Genomic DNA, 23,452 nt, shown 5'->3' with positions numbered 1-23,452 from the left:
CCGGTGAACTAATGACATCAAGTACATCTTTTATTCAGGAATGCAAGTCTCTAGTGTTGGGGGTATCGCCAAATCAGACAACTGGTGTAGCGTGGGTAACATTTCGGCTATTTATTTATTTTGTTATATTTTATTATTTTGTATAGGATAAGAAACCATATCTCACATTTCAATTTTGCTAATTCCTTAAATCCATTTTATGTAGAATAACTAGAAACAAACTGAGGCCTATGTTAACTTTACAATCCTCTGTCAAATGATTGAAGCTTTGTAACCAGCTGATCAACCGAGAATTCATTACGTATAGGAATCTTGTGAAAAGTATTATCATTTTTTTTTTTTTTTCACATCTAAATTAAAGTTGTTTTTTTTTAACCACGATAAGTTTTGACAAGCATAAGTGAAAATTCTCGAAAAGCCAATGTTAACTTAACGACTACCTCTATATATGTTGACTAATGCAATTGGAGTTGAGGATCTTCGGTTTTCATTTTTTTATAAATAACTGGACAAACTCCTGTGGTCTAATGTTAAGATTCTTCTGGAAATTTATTTCCGTAAGAGATCCAGGTTCAAGTCCTGGCAGGAGTGTAGCATACTCATTATTATATGATTAAGGATACGGTAACCCACTGAGGCACATACTCAAATGTTCATCAAATTTTCTAACTGTTTTATAGCAGCAGAATTGCAAAAATAATTGAAGTCACTTTGAACACACTTGGCAATATTATTCAACATCAACAGGCTATCTGTTTTATATTGAAAATGTCGGGTGCAATTCAAAAACTCTGTCTCGCAAACATGGAAAATGCCATGTGCCCTTCGGTTAACTTTCCGAAGCCCTCCACGATTTTTACTGTCAAGGCTGCTCCTTTTCACATTTTGCTCCTTTGACATTGCAGACATGGAATAGGTTTAAATTTCTAATACGAGTATACAGTATGTAACCAGCCAAGTACTACCGTATACAACAGTTTCATCTTCCTCAGTTACTGAAGTTGATTTCACTACACATCAAGGCTAAAAACTCACGTAGAAGTCGATGAAAATATATCTATCGAGTTAACAAAACTGAAACAGAGTTTTGCAACCTTCCCAGATATTGAATTGTTGAAAATGGGAATAAAAAAATTATCGACAGCTACTCTCTAGTAGACTTTTTTAGGACCTTAACTCTAAATTGTTATTAATATCGCTTTCGCTGTGAATAATGGCGTTTTATGTTGTTTTTGTGATGAGGGCAAGTTTTATGTAAAAAAATGTAAATAAAAAAAAAAATGTAACAAAAATGTAAAATATTGGTGTTTATGCGACCTTAAATATTTTTATGTCCTTTTGCGTCTTCAAATCACAAAATTAATTCCAAGATTGCAAAGTACCGCTTTTACTACAAATAATGTTGTTTTGTGACGCTTGCAAGTTTTCGCAACAAAACTGTGATAATTAAGTGTTTTTGCGAGCTTAAATATTTTAATGTGCTTTTGCGACCTTAAATCATCATTTTCTATGTTATTTTTTGTGAGGGGCATTTTTTACCTTAAAAAATGTAAATTATTGGTGTTTTAGCGAGCTGTAATATTTTAATGTGCTTTTGCGAGCTTAAATCACCAAAGTAATTCTAAGATTTCAAAATACCGCTTTTTGTTGCAAATTAATGGTTTTTAAGTTATTTTTGTGATGAGCACAAGTTTCACAACAAAAATGTAAACTATTGGTGCTTTTGCGTCGTTAAATGAAAAAATAATCCGAGATGCAGGTAAAATCGTTTTTTTTGCTGCAAATAATGTTTTTTATGTTGTTTTGTCATGTACGCAAGTTTTAACAACAAAAATATGAAAAATTGATGTTTTTGCGAGATTAAATATCATAAGGTGCTTTTGCGTTCTTAAATGAAAAAATATTCAGAGATACAGCTAAGATAGATTTTTTTGCTGCAAATAATGTTTTTTACGTTGTTTTGTCATGTACGCAAGTTTTAACAACAAAATGTGAAAAATTGGTGTTTTTGCGACCTTAAATATCTTAAGCTGCTTTTGCGTTTTTAAATGAAAAAATAATCCGAGATACTGTTTAAACAAGTTTTTTGCTATAAATAACGGTTTTTTGCAGCGAAAATGTGATGTTTATGTGACCTTAATACTTTTTGCACCAATATTTATACTAATAAGAGTGAGTTTATTGCGAATCGCAAGCTGCACCATGCTGATATTGTTCGAATCTGTGCACCAGTTTGCAATGTTAAAGCACTCCTCTTTGATCAGCAAAAAGAAGAAGAGAAGACAGAGACCAATAATTTTGGACACTTAATAAAAGGGCTAATTGTTAAAAAATATTAACAAGGCTTACTTTCCTCATTTTTGGATACTTTAACAAAGAAATTGTAAAAAACAACGCGAGGAAAATCGCCAAAAAGAAAATAAATTTCACTTGGATTGTTTTCTACAATTAAATTTCCAAAACTCCTGCCAGGATTTGAACCTGGATCTCCTATGAAATTTCTTCATAGGTATCATACCGTTAGACCACAGGAGTGTCAGCAATTGCCATTTGCCAAAAATAATATAATTTGTACATGTGTGGCTATAAACATACTCGTTATTGTTTTTTTTCTTTTCGGCCAAGTTATGTGCTGTAAAACGAGGTTAATTACTGATCATAAAATTCACTGAATGTAGATGTTAAGTCATTCCTATCCCCCTCATTAAAAACCAGTTTGTTCACAATGTATCGATGCGATGTCCGGTTAAAAAATAATATTGTTGCCAACCTGCAACACCCATTTTCAATTGGAAATCGAGTGAAGTACTTTTTCCTTGAACATAATTTCCCCATCAACTTTGGTTAAGGAAGGGGAGGAGAATTTGGAGTCTTCAGGTACCAAAAAAATTACAGAATAAGGACATTTAACTTCCAAATAAACCTTTGTACAACAGGAACAAGTGACTGTTCGATCTTTATAGGATTCTTCATAGTTGTTACTGATGACAAGTTTGCAGAGTGGGAAAAATCATTAAAAGTTTGCCAGTATTGCAGTTAGTAAACAATTTGAGCTCGATAGTTTTCTAAGTCTACTTTTATTTTATCGCATTAATAACATGTAATCTGAATCCTTTACTATGTTTTTCAAGGAAGATTTTGTATTGTCTCTAGAGCTATTTACATTATAACGTCTTTTTTTATGTACTGGTATGTTGAAATAAACTTTATGCGGCGCTAATGTGACTACAATGATCCTGCGATATTATTTTGTTCGATATCATATGATCATTTCATTAAATTTACAGCTACCTTAAGAGAATTAATATCGCGAATTTCGCCATTTTTTGTCATTTTCGCAAAATTAATTCTCGCGAAATTGTCAATTGACATTTTGTTTATTACACTCGTCCGTTTTAATTTGTTTACACTTGTGAGAACAACGAGGAGATGATTTTAATATATAATATCTTCACACAGTTCTTTAGCCGGCCAGCTATCTACTTTGTGTTCTTAAAACAATAAGAAGATGGGACCAACCAATGCCTTGCCTTGATCTTTTCTTTTTAATGCCTGCCTTTACCGTGGCTTCTCTTTGCCGTGCTATGCTTTTGCCTTGGCAACATCTCCGCAATCCTTTCCATATTAATTTCCTCCTAACATGATAATAGAAAACCCCCAAAATATCACAGATTAGACCTTTTTCTCACAACTTTTACGGAGGTTAAACTTTGTGGACTTAAATCATCGTAAAGTGATCTATTGATTGAAATTTGCGAAAATGTTTAATCTTTATTGACATTTATTTATTGATTTATTAATCACTTTTTTTAAAAAAAATAGTTTGGGAGGACCTGAGCCTCCCCCTGGTGACTACGCTGATGTTATTACATTAATTTTTTGAATTTCCGCGCCCGAAGGCGTAGGAAATTCTTTAAAACCGTCGTTTTTTCTTTCAGAGCATTTTTTGAGAAAAAATCGACCCTGGGATTTCCTGTTCCTCTGAGAGGAGGATAGATATCTGACTAACTAACTAACCCTGTCCCAAATGGTCAATTGCAACGTCACAGATTTAGACTTCGTACCCAAGCTCCCTAAGTACTGGGAAGTCATCTAAATGACGTTTCAGGCCAAAATTGGTATTTGTTTTTGACGAAATTTGGCACAGTTAACAAAAAAGTATGCTGAACATAATGGTGACATCATAATTTTGATTTTTGTCACCTAAATGTCATTTTAGGCCAAAATTGGTCCAAAAATTAAAACTACTTTATTTTCAACAAAATTTGACACAGTTAACGTATGCTGAACATGATGGTGACATCAAAATTTTGTTTTTTTGCCACCTTAAATGTCATTTTAGGCCAAAATTGGTCCAAAAATTAAAACTACTTTATTTTCAACAAAATTTGGCACAGTAAACAAATAAAGTATGCTGAACATAATGGTGACATCAAAATTTTGATTTTTGTCACCTAAATGCCATTTTAGGCCAAAATTTGTCCAAAAATTAAAACTACTTTATTTTCGACAAACATTGGCACAGTTATTAAAAAAAGTATGCTGAAAATGATGGTCACATCAACATTTTGATTTTTTGTCAACTAAATGCCGCTTAAGACCATAAACGTTTCAATCGCGAGACTTTCAACCATAAATAATAGGCTGTATTTTTTGTTAGCAATTTCTTTTAAAATGTGAGTTTATTATGACACGTTTCGTTTTTTTTGCGTTTGTTGTAAGATATAATGGTGTGCTTTATCTTCAGAGCTTCATGCACCAAACCTCTTCGAATGTTTGACATGATAACACAACAAATTAGCAGGTTGTCATCAAATATTTTGGTAGCGAGCGGAAATTCTTAGAGCCCCCAGGGCTTCTTGTTCTGTTTGATTTAGAAGTCACAGCCTAAAGTATCCAATAACTTCCGCATTGTTATCCATATTGTTTTGTTGTTATTTTGGAAACACCGGCTAAAGCCTCTTCGAATATTAATTTCAAACATGTTATGTAACTAATGGTGTAAGGTCGTAAAACTTTATTGAGAGATTCCCATGCTAGCCTGTGTAAGATACTTAGCAGTGAGTGAACTGCGTCCAAATCTACGTAACTATTTAGTTTTCAACTATACTTAACCAAGACAACCGGCGTAGAGTTTTGTAGCCGGTACCAGACCGCTGCATTGGTGCGGAAGATCTTTTACTTCCGTAAGTTCAAAATGCTTAAGAGTAACATTTATCATTCTTATATTCCTTGTACTAATACGCTAGGTGTCTCCGTGTGTCTGTGACAGCCAAAAGAGATACTTTTCAATCAAAAATTTGTTTACGTCCAAAATTCAACTGACGGATCTTTTTATTGTTCTTCTGCCTAAGTGTATGTTTCCATGGGCCTTATGGACTGGTATATAATAATACGCTGTATTTGTGACAAGCATAGTAGATGTGTGTGTTTTTCTTTGAAGTCGCCGAAAAATGCATCTCTCAAATACTAAACGACAAATTAAATGTCAAGACGCCAATTAATGAAGCCATTACAATGCACTTATAATTTTAGGGTAAAATAACTTAAAAACGGGTGGAAATAACTGACGTCATCTCCCGTGTGGGTAACCAGGGACTGGCGACCAAATTGGGTTTGCGATCAAAATTAGGTCAACGTCACCTATTTTTTGTCTTAGTGAATATTTGCACAGGCTTTATAGACTTCTATTTTTTTTTATATAATTTCGATGCTCCAAAGGCAATTCATCATTCATGATGAGATTTGTAGTAGAATATTTTTTCGTTTAGGAACAATTCATTTACAAGAAAGAACTAACTATCCTGTCGAAAATGATAACTTGCTCAATCATGCGTATGGTATAAAAACACAATAACATTTTTTCTACATGAAACATAAATTAGCATACTTTGAAAACTGAATTCATATGCAAAGTTTTTAACATACACCGCTGTTCTGTATACAAAGCAATTTTGTGAAATTATCTCGTGTTTTTTGTAAAAATAACAAAACTTGTATTTTATTATTAAGATACTATTTCGTTCTTTTTGTCCAGTATTCAGGATGGGAGATCCTTCTCCCATAATCATGCCCGATGATGAGAAAAGGATCTCCTGGAACATTGTGTACAAAACTGTTATGTTCAAAATATGATCAACCTTCAATAATAATAGTAATTTATAATTTGGACTGTTGCACATAAAGCAAATGCTAGTCTCTGAAAGTGAGATCAGCACGAAATATGCTACCACAGTGACTCTCTTTTGGTCAATTATATGTCACTGGCACGTGGAAAAATCCACGGGTTTACCTGTCCTTTCTATACCGCACTGCATGCGCTTCGCTACTTGCGGTACCATTTTGCGTGACAGACAGACGTATGCGGTTATCATAATATAGATACGATTCTCTAAAAATAACGGCTGTCACATGAAAATTAAATGTTTGAATAAATTTGTCACTGCTTTTCTCTTTCATTTGCAAAAGCACAACTTTTGTTTTGAATAATATCAATAGATGAGAATGACAGTATAACATATCCTATAAAACATACTATTTTCGAATATCGTAAAAAATAGTCAGAGGGATATATTCTATTTGTGGTTGTAAATAGAAATGGAGAAAAATGCAGAAAGATTTGCAAGCTTGGTCAATTAATTATATGATCTAACCTCAATCAATTTCTGTTTAATACTCAAATTATGTATAATTTTGATACTTTGAATGATATGCTCACTATTAAGCATTACTCTAACAACTTATACAGGACCTAAATAGACAAAAAAGCAAGAAAAAGTTTTGACATGCCTTTTAAAATGACACACAGTTAAGTTGGCACATCGTTACTTGGCGAAGTAATTTCATAGAGCGCCAAACAGTCAAAAACCAAAATCAATGAAAAGTGTATTCGTGCATATATAGATGTAAACTATTCAAACTATTTAAAACGTAAGATCTAACAATTCTAATATTTAAATATAAGAACACACTAATATATATCAAAAAAGACATAACAACTCTTTGAAATTATCCAGAAAAGCTCTTTCATTTCGAAATAATAAAAACTTAGCTGCCAAAAGTTTCGGGGTCATTAGGGAAAGGTTTTTAAACTTAACAAAAAAGAATGCAAGGAAGACATACCCTTCTCCCCCTCGCGGACTTTAGTAGGTTATTTCTTGTGTGTCATTGGTAAATGTCCCAGCGAATTTTTATCGTACTTCACGACAATGTGCAATTAAAATTTACGTCGTATAAAAGTTATAATCTTATAAGTTATTTTAATTATAATGTAAAACACCAAAATAATAAGCGGAAGGCTCAGCATCACATATTCGAACCAATTAAACGCTTGATCGATGATGTTAATAGGATACTGCAATGGTACACCATAAACGAAAACAAATGCCCTGAACGAATTACCCGAAACCAAGATGCACAAGGCAAAGAAACAGACCGTTTCCAAACGATTGAGCACTTGTGATCGATAAGGCAATGTATTTCGATGGTGGAATAAGAACACCAGCATAAAGGGAAACACACAAAAAAGACGTGCGATGGGATTGATCAGGTATGTTACGAGAGCTGTAATGATCAATCGACGGACTATAATCACCGGATTCCATAGTACTGCTTCACCTTTTTTTAACTTAAACGAATCTTGCAATATGGAGAGAATCTTAGTCTTATCATCATTGCAGTTGTTACCATAATCGACATCATCATTGACTTCATCATTTGTGGACTGAGTCGAGTGGTGGAGATTGTAATAATAATAATATAGGTACTGAAACAACGTTAGTGGTGGGCATAGCAAACCTCCTAAGAATAAGTTCACCCCAATCTTGTTCGATCTTAGTAACTTAGTGCCGTAATACAGTCCTGGTGCGAACGGTATTACCCACAGAAACAACAATAACCACACAACATATTGCCAACTGGTGTAACAAAGAATGTTGCCATTCACGTACAAACGATGTGTTCCGTTGATATCAATACAATTGAGCATAGTGAGTTCGAACAGGGATATATTTGTGAACCCAAATAAAGCCACCTGTAACAAAACATGCTTACAGCGACACATAAAACTTTTTTTACTTTCCATTGGCTGTTGTCGTCATAGCATGAAGAACAGTGCGATGAGAAATGGTGCAGCGACAATTAGAACATTTTTATGAATAGTTTCGAGACAACTCCTCCCTCCTTCATCAGACAAAACGTTTTTGTTAAATTACTAGCAAAAACTTCCAAGGTAAAGTATGTCTCGAAAAGTTGCTTTACTACTCGAATGGAGGTCGTATAACCATGACTTTGGTTTGGTAGAGCAACACGGATCAGCATATTAAGTTGGTAGAAGTTAATAAGGATTTTAAGGTAACCTACTGCAGAGGAAGAACTTCCTTCCTCTTTATATTCCTCGTTACTATGTTCTTTAGCCGTGGTAGATGAGGATTCTGGGAGCAAAGTTTCAGTCAAAGATTGCCTTCGTGCATATGATTGATGATTTCTACTGCTACATAATCTCTTAATTTTTGTAATTACATCATCGATATATGCAAACACTACAAAGTAGGTTAAGGCGTAAATAAAAAAAACTGACCAAAACGCTTTTAAATGTTTACATTAGCTTTGGTGAAGGTACTGATTGAAGAAATAATCAACGTAGTAATTCTTTCTACAATTCCCACACATACCGATTTTATGACATAGATTGAGAGAATCGCAGAAATAACCTCCAGGACATGGTATAAACTTAACATCAGTTCCGCTATGGTAACCCCAGAACCTTCCACGGCTTTTAATATTGCCTTTCTCGCAAATTCCACCAAAAGGACAGTTTTTGCATTTAGCGGTATGGACGATTGTTTTTTCGTAATTAGTAACAACAAATCCTCGATCCAAACTGTATGATCCCGGAGGACAATTTTCACAACCAAATATCATGAAATATTTTAATGGTAGTAAATTGCTACCAACTGCACACGTGTAACGAAAATTTGGACCAGGGGGATTTACTCCATCTTCTAAAAAACAATCGATTGGAATTACGGCTTTCTCGATTGTAATGTTGACAAAATTAAACAATTTTGTCAATACACCAATGCTCTCCATTACTGTTGAATAAGAAAGTACATTTTCAATTGGAGATGTAATACTTGTGTCGGTAAATGAAACCGATACAGCGGTATCCCCACTAAAATAAAACGTCCCTGCTGACAGAGAAGTATTTTCATGGAAGATTGAAGATATTATATTTATGTTCTTTGTAAAAGTAGCTGATATTGTACCACCTTTTCTTGCTTTGTTTTTAGTAAATCTGCAGTTGCGAATTTGCATTCCACTGCCTATACCGTTAATAGCACCACAGTCATAATTAAGTTCCTTATTTTCAATGAAATGACATCCGTCGAGGTTTGTATCTGCTATATTCATCAATGTCAGTCCCCTTGGACAGCGTTTAAAAAAAGAATTGGAAATGTCAACTTTCTGTATGTTTTCAAGTTGCAAGGGATTTGAATCACAATTCTGTATTGTAGTATTATGGATTTGAACATTGCTTGTGGCTATCACGTAAATTGATTGGGTTTCCGGTTTTGTAAATGTACAGTCATGAATTGTAAGTTGCTGCAGAATACTAATGAAATGCAAATCTTTTTTTTGAAGTCCGTTAAAATGACAATTTTTTAAATGTATATTTTGGACATAATTTGCGATAATGTTTACTGCATTTAAATCAGAGTGCACATCAGATAAGGTGAAATTGGTACACCAATTCAGTTTAATTGTTTTTGATTCTACGCGATAATTTAAACGATACTTTGGAAAAGAAACAACATCCATTTTTATTGATTCTGCACCAAAAAAAATGCAATAGATAAATATCTTCGCGAAATGATTTTCCTAAAAATGTAATGTTTTTCAAAGTCACAGTTGCGTTTTGCACATAAATACCGATACAGCTGACTTTACATTCCAACCAACTATGCTTAATAGTTAAATTAACTTGACTGACTGTATCTAAGTAAATAAAAAATACTTGTCCATTTAAGACATTAACATTGCTAACATTTACAGTAATGTCTAATGGAACGTTGGAAGCTGAAATGAGAGATGTTTCAACGAAATATTCGCCAAACTTAAATGTGCAATTAAACAGGTTAAGGATTTTCTTTGTAATATTAACCCTTATTTGAAATTCATCAAATCTTTGGTTGATGTAAATATGCTGCTTTTATTCTTTGAAATATCCGAATTTCCATTGTATTGAATAAAAAAAATGTCTTGGAAGTCAATATTCTCAACACTGATAAACAATGGTACATTAGGAAATGTGAAAAATTTTCCACTGACAACTGACTTATGACGAATGGGTATATCATCCAAAATTAACAAGACCAATTTTCCGTTAAATGGAATTGGCGCTGTTTGATTGTAGGAGTATGGTTGTTGTTGCTTGCCTCCATCTAGATGCACAACGACATCATCTACAATGGTCATGTTAATTGCATAACAGTGCCTGACACATTGTTGTTTTGCTTTCACAACGAGGAGAGTCTGTACCATCCAGTGATAAATATATATCAACTCCATTAGAGGAAGCTGTAAAAGAAAAAATAAACTTTATAGACAAGCATTTTTTAAAGGCTATCTTTTTAAAGCCCGGGGCAACATTTGACACGATGTTTTCATTGTTAGCTCTTCGTAGCAGTTCCTTTTAATTTTATTGTTAATAGGGACAGTTTCAAAAGGCAAAAATAACCAATTTCGAATATGGTTGTGATGATTTCAACTTCAAGCGTCATATGATAAAAGCAGGACTTGGGACCTGAGTTAACTCGCCGATTTGGAGAGAAAGCTCTTTATAAATACCAAAAATTTGCAAAGAATAAAATTAAAAGAAATCTAAGCTGATCAAGAAATGATGTAGAGTATACATCTATCAATGCTAGGGTGAACTGTGGAGGACATGGCTTGAAATATCGGTTAAACATCATTTTCTTCGCCAAACAACAACAAACACCGTTGTTTTTTCAATAATTCTCTGCACAAAACAATTTAAATATGGTCGATAATTTTAAAATACCATTTAGTGTCCGTTAATTTACCTTCCCGCTGAATTAGATTGTTTATATGCAGTTTGATTCGAATTCAGACGGCATTTCTTGGTAACAATGCAAAAAATAAATTGTGCAGCCTATATTTTACATGTCATAGATATTAAAGTCCCGACTAGTGGGTCCCAAACAGTGGGTCCTGATTAACGAGTCCTGTGTGGAGAGTCCAACTTTTCCGCTATTCTCTTTCTAGCTTTCACTTTTCACCCTTTTCTTCTTCTGTGTTACTGTTAAATGTAGTAGAATAATTATATTTATTTCTATTCCCATGCTGAGCGCTAAGTAGAAAGGACAGATTCACACTTTTATAGTCTCTGGCATGACTCAGCTGGAGTTTGAACCTAAGACCTCCCGCACTGGAAACGAACGCTTTACCACAAAGCTAACAGCCATTAGCAGCTGTAATTTTCCACTTCCTTCGGTTTTTCGTACGTTATGTTTTTTGTACATAAAGAGTACAATAACTGAACCGTTGCCAAAGGTCATAGTTGTACAATAATAGGATCTAGTCCAATTGGTTTAAGGATGGCTATTGAAATCTTTTTACTTGGTTGTAAAACAATTTGTTGACCTTTATTTACAGAATGTAGGGTAAGAACGTTTTTAGGCAGATATTTATTTTTTTAGATATAACAAAAGTTATTAAATGTTGCTTTTCAAAAGGACTTTTTTCTGCGCAACCATGTGATTTGAGATTATGTTACTATGAATGTTAATGTGATAAGTTGACAATCACATGCTCTAAAAAGGATATAGGAACTACTAATCATATAAAATGATTTCATTACATATTGCCCATTATGTGGATATCACGACGTCAGACACCCCCTTTAAAATATTATGTTCACACCAGATCACCAAATCAATGTGGGTCTAACATAGGCCTGATATACAACAGGAGGCTTAATCACTCTAATAATCGCTTTTCTTCGATACACAAGAGACATCAAAACAGACAGTGGTCTAAACAGGTTTTTAAATATACAAAATGAAGTGAAAACTATGGATGGTATAGTGAAAATAATCAATTTAATTAATGACCACAATTTAACCGCAACGTCTGAAATGATCTTTGTGTATAACTAGGTACGTTAACAAAAACATTCTTGGTTTGCATAAACATTAACTGTAAACACATGATGTTAGAAGGTTTTGGTAATTTTTAAAGATTTTTTTTATAACTTTTACATACAGAATGTAGAGTGAAATTATTTTTCAGTTGTAAATTTATTTTTAGCTATAACAAAAGTTATTAACACAAAAATTGAGATGTCTCACAAGCATTAATTGTATTATGGATAAGTTATAATATTAGATGTTTGCAGACTGATACGCTGATCACGGTTGATAATCCTCAGTACACATTGTCAAAATAGTTAAGGTTTCTTCATTGCATAATAGCTATTTTATTAACTTTTAACTGGCAATAGGTTGTGAAACCCAGGACGAGTTTTACTTTATCTATTTATTTTGTTAAACCCTATCTTATCTATTTCTTGTTCCTTGTGATCATTTTCTTAAATACGAAACATTTTTTGTTATGGATAATTTTTGTGAACAAAAAATTAAAAAAGCGCGAATTAGATGATCATCAGTGTTTAGAAAAGTCAAAATGTTTGTACTTGTGTCGAAGTGATTACAGATTTTGGCTGTACTAAAACTTGGTATTTGATTTTAAATCCAAAATAATTCTATAAAGGAATATTCTATATATTTTTTATCTTAAGGGCGATGGGGATATAGACAATTTTTAACGTGTTAAATTAGAGCAACAGCTTGAAAAATGGCGAGTCACTTGTGTTACTTGTGCGTGACCGGTGACTAACAAGTAGTGCTCAAGCCTTTACAGGAAAGATACCTGATATGGGAGTTGTTGTTTTTTGGATCACATCTAGCACGGTAACCGGAAAGTACTCCTACCATCTAATTCGATACCTTCTGTTTTCTATATCGTTAATAAACTTTTGTATAGCAACAGCAGCACTACATGCGAAAAATACACAATATCTCACAGCAACGATGTCGAAAAACCTTACCGCTGACTGGAAAACATGTTACTAAAGTACAAAATAATGTCGTTTGAAGCCATATATTGGCGTGTCATCACCCTACTAATTTTAGCGTGGCATTTGTTGTACGCATTGCTGTCTTACTGAATTCTCGGTGCACAGAAGTTCTACTATATAAAATATCTTGTAAACATTGAATACTTAAAATCGCTTTGTAAGTGATCTATGCTATAAATAAATAAATAACTTATGGATAAACAGAAAAACTTGCATTTAATTTACAATTTTAAGGCAAAAAAATGATAAAATAAGCATCAGAGCGTGGCATATGTACGGTGGCCCATATGTGACATTTTTACGGACAACTCTGGTAAAAAACAAAAAAAAAATGATTTCACATTATCTCGAAGTTGACATATTCGCGATATATTCGCTACCTAAGAAATAAGTAATGAATAAGTCGCGGATGTCTCGACTGGATGTGATATTTGCGACATATTCACCACTAAGTAATTAAGTAACGAGAATCTCGGACCGAAACAACTCGGCAACAGGGGTGTATTGGTTGATTGATTGTGCATGGTGGCGATAGAAATGTCCATGCCGGTCATGCGAATAACCTTTTGCTTTAATGGAACGATGCAGAACGGTTCTTAAGAAATTAGTGTTTTCATGTATCAACAGGACAAAAGGTATCTACGATTTGCTTTTCCCATTTACAATTCTCTTTATGAGAAGTGCATGCAATACTTTGTCTACTTGAAACAAAACTAACTTTTGTTATTAGGATATGGTTTTTCCATTCTTATTGATCACGATGTACACCAAGGAAATTATAAAACACTAGTCGTTGCCCGTGAAAAAATCCACGGGTTCGCCCGCCCTTTAAATTTACCCGTGGCAACAAAGTGGATAAAAATATATCGCATTTGATATTTGTGTTTCCGTAGCACGATTTTCTAACTCAGCGGGGGGTCCGCGCAGAGACAGACAAAATACGGGTATTATTAAGGAGATAGCCGGGAAACCCGGCGTCGAATCGCCGGGATGAGCCACAAGTAACTGTTGTTGAACGCCCAAAGGAGCGCTTAAAAAGAACTGCAAACTGTGCGACACAGTCAGGTGGAGCGCTTTAGTACAGGTATGCAGTATGTCGTAAATCAAGTGAAGCGCGCACACCATTATAGTGTTGCGACTGCAACATATTTTTCAAAAAATAACTTTCCCGCAACAAAGGCTGAGATAAAAACACAGTTTACAACCGTTGTGACTCTGTCATAGGGAAAACAATCGGTCAATATTATTTTATTTTGCGGAATAAGTTTTTGTAAAAATTAAAAAATTAATCGTGACACCGGACTGAGCGCTTAGTACAGTTAAACGGTGTTACACAGGGATAATACCCTTTGAAAAAAACTTTCTTGCAGACTCTATTTAAATGAAAACACAAGAAAAAGTCCTTCGCTTCTTGCACAGGGCTAAGCGGTTAGTCCAGGTAAACATTGTTGGACATTCGTACAGGCGTGATTCCCAAGAAAGTTTAAAAATTAATTGGCACTGTGGGCTGATCCGCATAGCCGTAACAGCCTTTTCCAAAAAGAGGCTATTGTTAACACTGAGCTGACCGCTTAGTACAGTTAAACAGATGTGAACAGTACCCTTCTCCAAAAAAACTTTATCACAACTTCGGTTTAAATGACAACACAGGAAACAGCCTGTCGTTACCCCTCCAGCTAAAGCAATTGCTCAGCCATTTTATTTGCAAAAAATTTTTTAAGGAAAATAATTAAAGATGTAGCTACCTAGCTAAACTGCATTTAGCATAAGATTTATTGCTAAGAATATTGCGATATTGATAGCCAAACTGAATTTTTATACTCTCACTTTTTAGATAAATATATGAGATAGCTAAATGGCTATATCCTCGACATAAAAATAAATGTTGGGTTGGAGAAAAACTTATACCAAACAAAATTAGTAAAAAGTAAGGCTATTAGCTAGCTAGCCTTCAAAATGTTCCTTCCTAGCCAAATATCCTAAAACTGGTGCGTTTAAGATATGCACGTAGCTAAAAAGCTTATAGAAGACAGAAAGGTGAAACAGACTTAGAAACAACACTGACCACCATTACTTTTTAAAAACTAAAATGGCCATCATGTTTCTTCGTTGGCATGTCTAGTCTTGATTGGTTTTTCAAAGAATTAGGCGTTTTGATTGGTATACACGTGCGAGCGGTCAAAACAAAGTCAGTTAAACTGTCGGTAAAACCATCCTATTTGTTTTCTGTGGCTCCTGGGCGAAATCGGCGATTAAGGTCACGGGGGTAAATTATTATTAAAAATGGCGCATTTAAATAATGAATTCATTTTAATTACTTAATTTGTTTTTTAAATTGGAGGTTTATTAATTAGATTAATTAAATTATGTAAGGAAATAAATTAATTTCTGTAATTTATTTTGATAAATCATAAGATTTCTAATTTAACAATCCCCTGGTTTCTAAATATTCGCGGAAAGATCCAAGGAAGATTGGTAACCCTTTTGAACAGACAAAATACGGCTATTATTATAGAGATTACTTTCTCGCGGGCTTGTCTGATAGAGAAATTCTTTACTTTCTAGGGAACTATCATGGAATCACACTAAGTCTGCGACAGTTACGTCGTCTTTTACGACAAGAATCTCTATTTCGTCTACAGAATAAAACACCTATGAATATCCTGATAGAGAATGTTAGGGACTTCTGACACGGTTTGAAGAATTGCGTTGGCTATTGATCTATGCATTTAAAATCGCGCAATTTGGGTGTGACAGTTGATAGAGAAATGGTCAGAATTTTCATAAAATGTTTAGATCAGCGTCAAAATAACAAACAAACGGCGAATATATAGACCTCGAAAAAATGTAATTTTTTTTTGAAAAAAACAAATTTACATTTGTTGCTAAAAATGTCACATATGGTCCACCGTGCATATATTGTACGTGTTGCTGCCTAACTTAAACCTCGATGTAATAAGTTCTAATGTATGGAACACCTGATAAACACTAAAAACGTGAAATGGCTTTGTCACTTCATCACACACTGAACATGGCGAGTGCTATGCTGAAATGCAAATTTTGCTAAGAAACTTACTATAAACCCAATTATCAGAAAATGGAACGCACAATGATTGTTGAAAATATATGTCAAGGCATTTATATGGGTTGCAGTGAAAATACTCTGAAACAAACAAAAATACTCCCCCCATGACATTTTTACAAAGATTTTCAGAGATCATTGATCATACAATTAAAAAAAATCCACAACACCTCAACCAGTACGTTTTTTCACAACCTACAACTTTGAGAACTATGAAGATTTTGGTTTTCCCTATTTATGGTTGATTTATTCCTGTTAATACAATAATGATTACGTAAACACTTCATGATCTTGTATCGACAAGTTTAAGAATTATTTTCCATGAAACAAGGCTGCTTAAAAATATCTTGTGACAAACGCCAATAAATGCAACTTTCAATTTTAAATATCTTTGATAAAATATAGCAGCATTTTTTTAAGTATATACAGTAAAAATGCATGTTTTTAAAGATAAACACAAACTAAGGAAGTAATACAGTTTTTGTCTGCAAAATATCAATTCTAAATGGCTGAAATTCTAGATCATTGTTATTTGAAGCAACAACACCTTCAACATTTCTTTGTCAATTGTTATGTTTTAAAACATAAATGTTCACTGTCTCGTATGGTCTTTTTAGGTGTATGGTAGAATTTTATTTGTGAGCAGATCAAGAAAGCTAACAAACAAATTCATCACTTTACTTGGTATGAGCTTCAACTTTAAACACAAAAATATAAAGGTTTTCCCTTTTTAGTTATTATTCTTTGTTTACTTTTTGTAGATATTTTAGATAGATACCTAAGGTGATAGATTACGACTTTTCTGTCTCATTTAAAATTGTTTTATGTGTAAGAAAAAATAAAGTTTAGTCTTCATAGTCTATGACGTAAAGAGGGCGCCATCTTGATGCTTCTGAATGCAATTATGAATTGGATGCACTGTCAAAGATACATTTCAAAAATTAACACCACGTGACTACATGTTGGCGATTTATTTATTTTACCTTTTTTGTTTCGATACTTTTTTTTCTCTCTTTTAATTAACTAAAAAGAGATCAATGCTCGTCAAAGAGTTTTTCGTCAAGTCAGAAATTCTCTTGATTTTAATATCGTAGAATATTTGAATGAGCAGTGTTCAATAAAGAAAAAAAATGTTAAAAAAAACAATGAAACTGAAATAAAAAGATTAGATCATATTTCCGGGCACCTGTAAACAGTGCAGAGGTGCCAAAAAATTATTTGGTGAAGTAATAATTAACTTGGTTAAAGAAAAATAAACATCAAAATGCATCGTATCGTAGCTATGATGGCCAATAATTGAAACGATTATCCCCTAATTTTTGCCTTAACATTTTTGTTATTTAGGACATAAATAATTGCTGATAGAATCATTACGTATCATATATTCTGAGTGTTGATCTCTGGTAAGCTTCTCACTGCGAAATATTTTAAAGGATACTTGCTTAACCGAATAACTGAAATGGCGTTGTCGCCAGACAGGATCAGTCTGATGCTGGAATGCAAGATTTGCTTAGATACTTACAATACGCCTAAACATCTTAACTGTGGACACACGTACTGTCACGGCTGTTTAGACGACATTTTGTCATTTAATGAAGATGGAAGTGCTGAACTAAATTGCCCACTTAGATGTTCAAACAAAACAATAATAAATGAACACGAAACGACATCATACTTACCTACTTCTTATTGTCTTGCTGACATTTTAAATAATGTGTAAGTATTATTTTTGCAAATTGTTTTTTTTTTTAAATAAATTTGGATGTTTCTACACTATTTTGTCAGCTTATTACCATCATAAAAAAACAGCAGTCGCCATGTTGATTTTTTGGACACAATAAAGTTTTATTGTTCAAACATCCTCGTTAACATTTCCAGTTTTATACTTTGGTTTTTTATTTGTTATCTGATAAACTCTACACATTTTAAGCAGTTGTAAGACTAGCTTTTTGTCCACTCTTCTAACCTTTTAATTGGTTCGGAAACATATAATGCCGTGATATTTAAGTAAATTAAGTCCAGTGCCGTGAGATCAGGGGGATGCAGAAGTGAACTTAGCCCACGCAATAAATTTTTTTAAGAATGTTTTTTTCAAAATAAGAAAATTATTCCCCCTTCCCTTTAAAACCCATCCCTTGCACCAAATGTTATTTTTTCTAATATATAACAACAATAGACGACAAATTGTTTTAGTAATGAGAGAAAAGAGAGTCATACTTAGGTTACATTTGTGTATGCGCTAAATTATTTTCTAGAGAAGAAAATGGAAAAGGCAATGCCCTATGCAGACAAACTGAGAATTGCAAACAGCCTGTTCGTTACTTCTGCAGAATTTGTGCTGCGAAGATCTGTGAGAAATGCCAAAAAATACATTCTTGTGAAAACAAATCATTCGTTACTGTTAGTTTTAACGAAAAGTTACAAGAAATTCATCCCTTATGCAGTCAACATAACTCCCTGGCTAAGCAAGTGTGCATCGAATGTGATAGTCAGTTTGTGTGTGTGTATTGCGTCCACAGGGAACACAAAGGTCACAACACCAAAAGCATAACTGAATATGGCATTGAATTAAACAAGCATTTTCAAACATTTGAAGATACAATAGTTGAATTAGAAAAATTATCAGAAATATATCATAAAACTTTGATGAAGCTCGAATGTGAGAGAAAGGTATTTGTTCAAGAACTGGAAATGAGAAAACTGAAATGCATAGAAAGATATCTTAGCATTTTAAATGAAGAAGAAAAGAATATGTTGAAGGATTTTGATGAAAAATCAGAAAAATTCAAAGCCGAGATAATGCGTGTTGGCTGCATAGATAGGACTAAAATGAAAGAATTTACAGATGAAATAAAGGCTTTTAAATTAAAGTCCAATTTCGAACTGATTGCTGAAAAGGTGGAAGTTGAAAGAAAACTACGAAATCTTTCTTCCTTACCGCCCAGTATTGCAACATTTAATTCACACCTCCAACAACTAAATATGGAGAAGTTATCAAGAAACCCACTAGGGAAATTAAAAATTTCCATTGATGAAGTTAAGTCACCTACTGTCATTTCGGGCGCATCGTCTCCTTGTAAAAATCTGATTGAAGGATCTGAAAAATGTTTCGACTTCTCACGACTAGCAATTGATTTATTGCGTATTATGGAAAGTTTACAAGGTACCTTTTCTTGCTGCTGCTTTTACTTTGTCAATTTAGAATCCAACTTTGAGCGTTTTGAAATACACTCCACCTTCAGTAGAATGTATTTCATTTTTAAGGCGACTTCAACATTACATTGATGCACTGTATAGCTTATTCCTCGTAAAATTTATTAGACGTTCAGTTAAAATTTTATGGAGTTATAGGAGTTATATTTGCACAAAAAAATGTTCAGCGGATTATGAATATGCAAAATACTTTAGCATCTATACGCACTCCCAAAACACATATCGATTTGAAAATTTTAAATGTGAAAATGCTGGATTGATAAAGAACATAAGCACGTTTTGTCGGACTGGCTACACTTGTGGTCTAGTTAAGTTTAGTAAAATTAATTAAGAAAAAGTTAATCCGAAATTTTTTACACAGATGTGCAATAGAAAAAGAAAATTCATTCCAAATATTCTGGTGATGCCAGTCAATTACCAGTCAATATAAGAATGTTTTCGGAATTAGTGTGGCCGTAATGTTTACTGTGTAGACCTTGACACTGATTAGTATACTGTAAAGACCATTTCCTTTTGACGATTTAGGAGATTTATTCTGATGAGCTGTTAAGGCTTCCGCTATGTTTCTTTGCATTGAGCGTTATCGTTATTTATCTCACTTTTAGACGAGATCCCTCTCAACACAGAAAAGGGTTACCATCCTTGTGATACGACTGCTGCCACGACTGTAAGGACTTTAGAAAATGAACGGTAAGTTATTCATTTTTTTCCACAAACGTTGTGTATACATGACCAAAACAATAAACATTAAAAGAGCATTTGAAATCCATTCTCAGTGGTTGCACTAGTGGAAAACGTTGAAATTTTATTGGAAAGTCTTTCTGATGTACTCTAGTTTTAATAAAACCATATATGTCAACCTATATGTCACATTAAAGGTAAATAAAAAATAAAAAATAGAATCGGAAAAATATAAATATAAGTATAAATAGAGATGGCAATAAATAGAAAAAAGGCGAGAAAGAGGCGGGTAGTGAAAATAAGAATCTAATCGCATATGTTCTATTTCATTTTTCTATTTTCTTTTTTTCTTAATATATCCCGAAGAATCCTTCAAGTTTATTTAATTGCAGCATATTGTGGTAACAGGCTGAATGCAATTCATAATTATCTATTGTCATTCTTTGTATTTACCTTACTACGCTACTTTTTTCTTATTCAGATGGTATTTTGGTTGTATCACTCGGGAAGAAAGTATTCGCTATCTTAAACATCCCGAAAACAAATCTGGGGCTTTCTTAATTCGCAAAAGTGAAAATCCATCCAACGGTCAATTGTACGTATTATCCATGTTGAAAGGGGACTTTGTGTCCCATTTTAGTATAAAAAGAAAGTTCGTCCTTTCAAAAATGCAGGAATGCAATTCGTTAAACGAACTGCTACATCATTGCAAGCGTGACTGGCCCCTAGGAGAGCCATGCATAAAAGTAAGTGTGCAATATAAGTATAGTATTTATTTGTTTTGCTGAAAATATATTATATCGTATATATAGTATATATAGTACATACATATATATTATCGTTTATCACAGTTGTTGTAAGGGGCAAAAGAGGTATATCAGTTAGAGCTGGCTTCAACCTCTTTGTGTGACGTCTTTAGTCATTTTAAAATTAATGAAAATACTGTTACTTATCTAAAGAGCGTTAAAAACATTCTAACTAATTTTTCGTCATATTTTTATGTTAGTAGTAATAATTGACCGTAACATACCTTCCTGCTTTTTAACCTAAGAAAGGATAAGTACTAGGAAAATACCTCAAAATACGATATATTGTTTATGTTGAATTAAAGTGGGAAAAAGTGGGAAAAACTATTGAGGCCGAATCCGCCCGTCTTAATAACTTTTCATAGTCTTGTCCAAATCAAACTTAGCACATTTATCCGTGACGTCATCAAAAGCTTGAAATTTGTTCAAAATACTGCTATCTGCTTAAAATTCAATTACTTTAGTTCTAGACCGAATTTGCGCATTCTGTTTGAAGTTTCTCAAAGCTAATCACGTGTACCACACATGCAAAGTAAATCCTCTTCATGAAACAAAGTTGTGTTTTCAGTTTTAAATTCTAAGAGTAATCGTAACAGGAGTTATTATATTTTCCCCATTATAAAGGTTTCGTGGAGATGTTTAGGGTTGTTTCAAGTATTAGTCAATATCAGAGCCTCTGAAAGGTATGAGACCTAAATTCGGCATGAATGTGTCTAATAGATAAATAATGAAACATAGTATGTATCGTAGCCCTGAAACATAGCATTAAGGAGCTATTAAAAACACTCTCAGGGACCAAATAGGGTTAAGCAATGTCTTGTAGATTAATAATCCGCAACGATTTTAACTGGGAAGTCAAAATTTGGGAAAATATACAAAGTTCCATAACAATTAAGCAACTATTTCAGAAGATTTCTAAGCAAGCCACCTCATGACATGTTTGCTTGTAACTGATGCTTTTCTTGCCTCTTCATTATTTGAGGAAGTTAGATCTAAGCCTACCCGCAATCGTTTTCTTCAGTGCCAAGAATTCTCTGCTATTTTCTGCATGATTAACGGGGAAAGATAGAAATGCTCGCACAGTAGTACAATGGCACACCGCTGTGACTGCAAGGCAACTTTTCCGTTGCTAATATTTCAATTCAATAACAACCTGCGCACGTAAACTTTCTCCACTGTTTTACTTTCGCCGATACAAACTAGTCACTACCTTAAAAACCCGTTCCTGCTTAGCGACCGATGGATATAATAATCTAAAAAATAGATAGTCGACTGAGTAAAAATGATCTCTTTTATTGAAAAAGTACGGTTGTTTTTACCTTGCGAAAACAGTAGATTATATAGCACCAAAGCTGCGCACCAAAATTCAACTTCACACAAAAAAAATATGGGCAGCGATTTCATGCGTCGATAACGGTTTTTCGAAAATGGCTCTAAATTGAGTTTTACAAATTTCACCTAACGTAGCATATTCATCGTTTTGCCATTCTGTTATTACAAAAGGTCTTTTAATTCATATTTCATAGAGGCAATAAACTTCTTTTCCTTCACGAAATATTAATTATCTTAAAAACAGTGCACAACGTTAATATAAGATCCATTGCTCTCTGCGTGAATAACTTCGTATTTCAGTTAAAACTTTTTCTAGCTTAACAGTTCGTTACTTAAACCTGTCATTATGTAATAATGAAAGCTCATTGAAGTGTATTACCACGGCTGATATACTATAATTCTTTTCTCTTTTTTCATTTTTTTTTCTGTGTGTGTAAATTTTTACTTAATTGTAAACACATAGACGTTAAACGATCCAAAAAATTTCCTTGGATAACTTAGGAATTAACTTGTAATTTTCGAAATATTGTGTTATTTCTTTTCCCGAATAATCTTTTGTGACAATGTAATTCTTAAGGACCATTACTTGATTACTCTTTAGGATCTAAAGTCACCATGAAAATGGTAAATTCCGTTGTCAGTATTTTATGGATGGATCATCATTAAATTTAGCGACTGTACTAGAATTTTCAAATTTCAAGCAAAACAATTATTTGTGATGATGATGTATTGGAAGTATTAAAAGATTGTATCAATGACCATCTTCGACAAAAAGAAACCAACGTGACACAGATGGTATTGTAGATATTAAAAATATAGGCATTGGAAATCCTTATATAGTGCATCGTTGTATCTTCATGGTGCATATCTCTTATAGTAAAGTGTAAATATACGAAACATTTTATATTAAAACTGATTCCTATGACATTGGTTACGTTTATCTCACTAAATTTAAAAATAGGAATTTGTTAGAAAAATTATTCTCGTTGGTTTTAATTAATTTCCTTGACATTTGAGACATTCAGATTCTCTATTAGAAAAGAAAGTGCAAATAAAGATTGGAAAAAAAGTGTTTTGCACAACATATTAAACAACAGTAAATTGCAAAGGTTTTATAAATAAATTTCTTTCCATTCTGACGGCGAAGTATGTCGTGCGATTGGGCGTAAGATGGGCGCA

The 23,452-nt window shown here is 33.3% G+C and overlaps 1 protein-coding gene across 1 annotated transcript; it reads left to right on the top strand.

Annotated features, from left to right (window-relative positions):
• The first annotated feature begins 16,160 nt into the window (after positions 1-16,160).
• Positions 16,161-23,198, top strand: LOC130651187 (tripartite motif-containing protein 5-like). The gene is made up of 7 exons (XM_057456059.1): positions 16,161-16,193; positions 16,859-16,925; positions 17,633-17,957; positions 18,497-19,404; positions 20,060-20,144; positions 20,617-20,881; positions 22,875-23,198. Exons 1-7 carry the CDS (start codon positions 16,161-16,163, stop codon positions 22,890-22,892), a joined length of 1,701 nt encoding a protein of 566 aa, XP_057312042.1. The 3' UTR covers positions 22,893-23,198.
• Positions 23,199-23,452: the final 254 nt, after the last annotated feature.

The sequence above is a fragment of the Hydractinia symbiolongicarpus genome, chromosome 1 (assembly GCF_029227915.1).
Source record: "Hydractinia symbiolongicarpus strain clone_291-10 chromosome 1, HSymV2.1, whole genome shotgun sequence".
Lineage (NCBI taxonomy): Eukaryota > Metazoa > Cnidaria > Hydrozoa > Anthoathecata > Hydractiniidae > Hydractinia > Hydractinia symbiolongicarpus.
This window is presented reverse-complemented; position numbering and strand designations above follow the sequence as displayed.

Coding starts and splice junctions, on each gene's coding strand:
- LOC130651187 (XM_057456059.1), top strand. CDS start 16,161: ATGGCTTTGTCACTTCATCACACACTGAACATG. Junction 17,958..18,496: donor GCTGACATTTTAAATAATGT/GTAAGTATTATT, acceptor ATTATTTTCTAG/AGAAGAAAATGGAAAAGGCA. Junction 20,145..20,616: donor AGGACTTTAGAAAATGAACG/GTAAGTTATTCA, acceptor TTTCTTATTCAG/ATGGTATTTTGGTTGTATCA.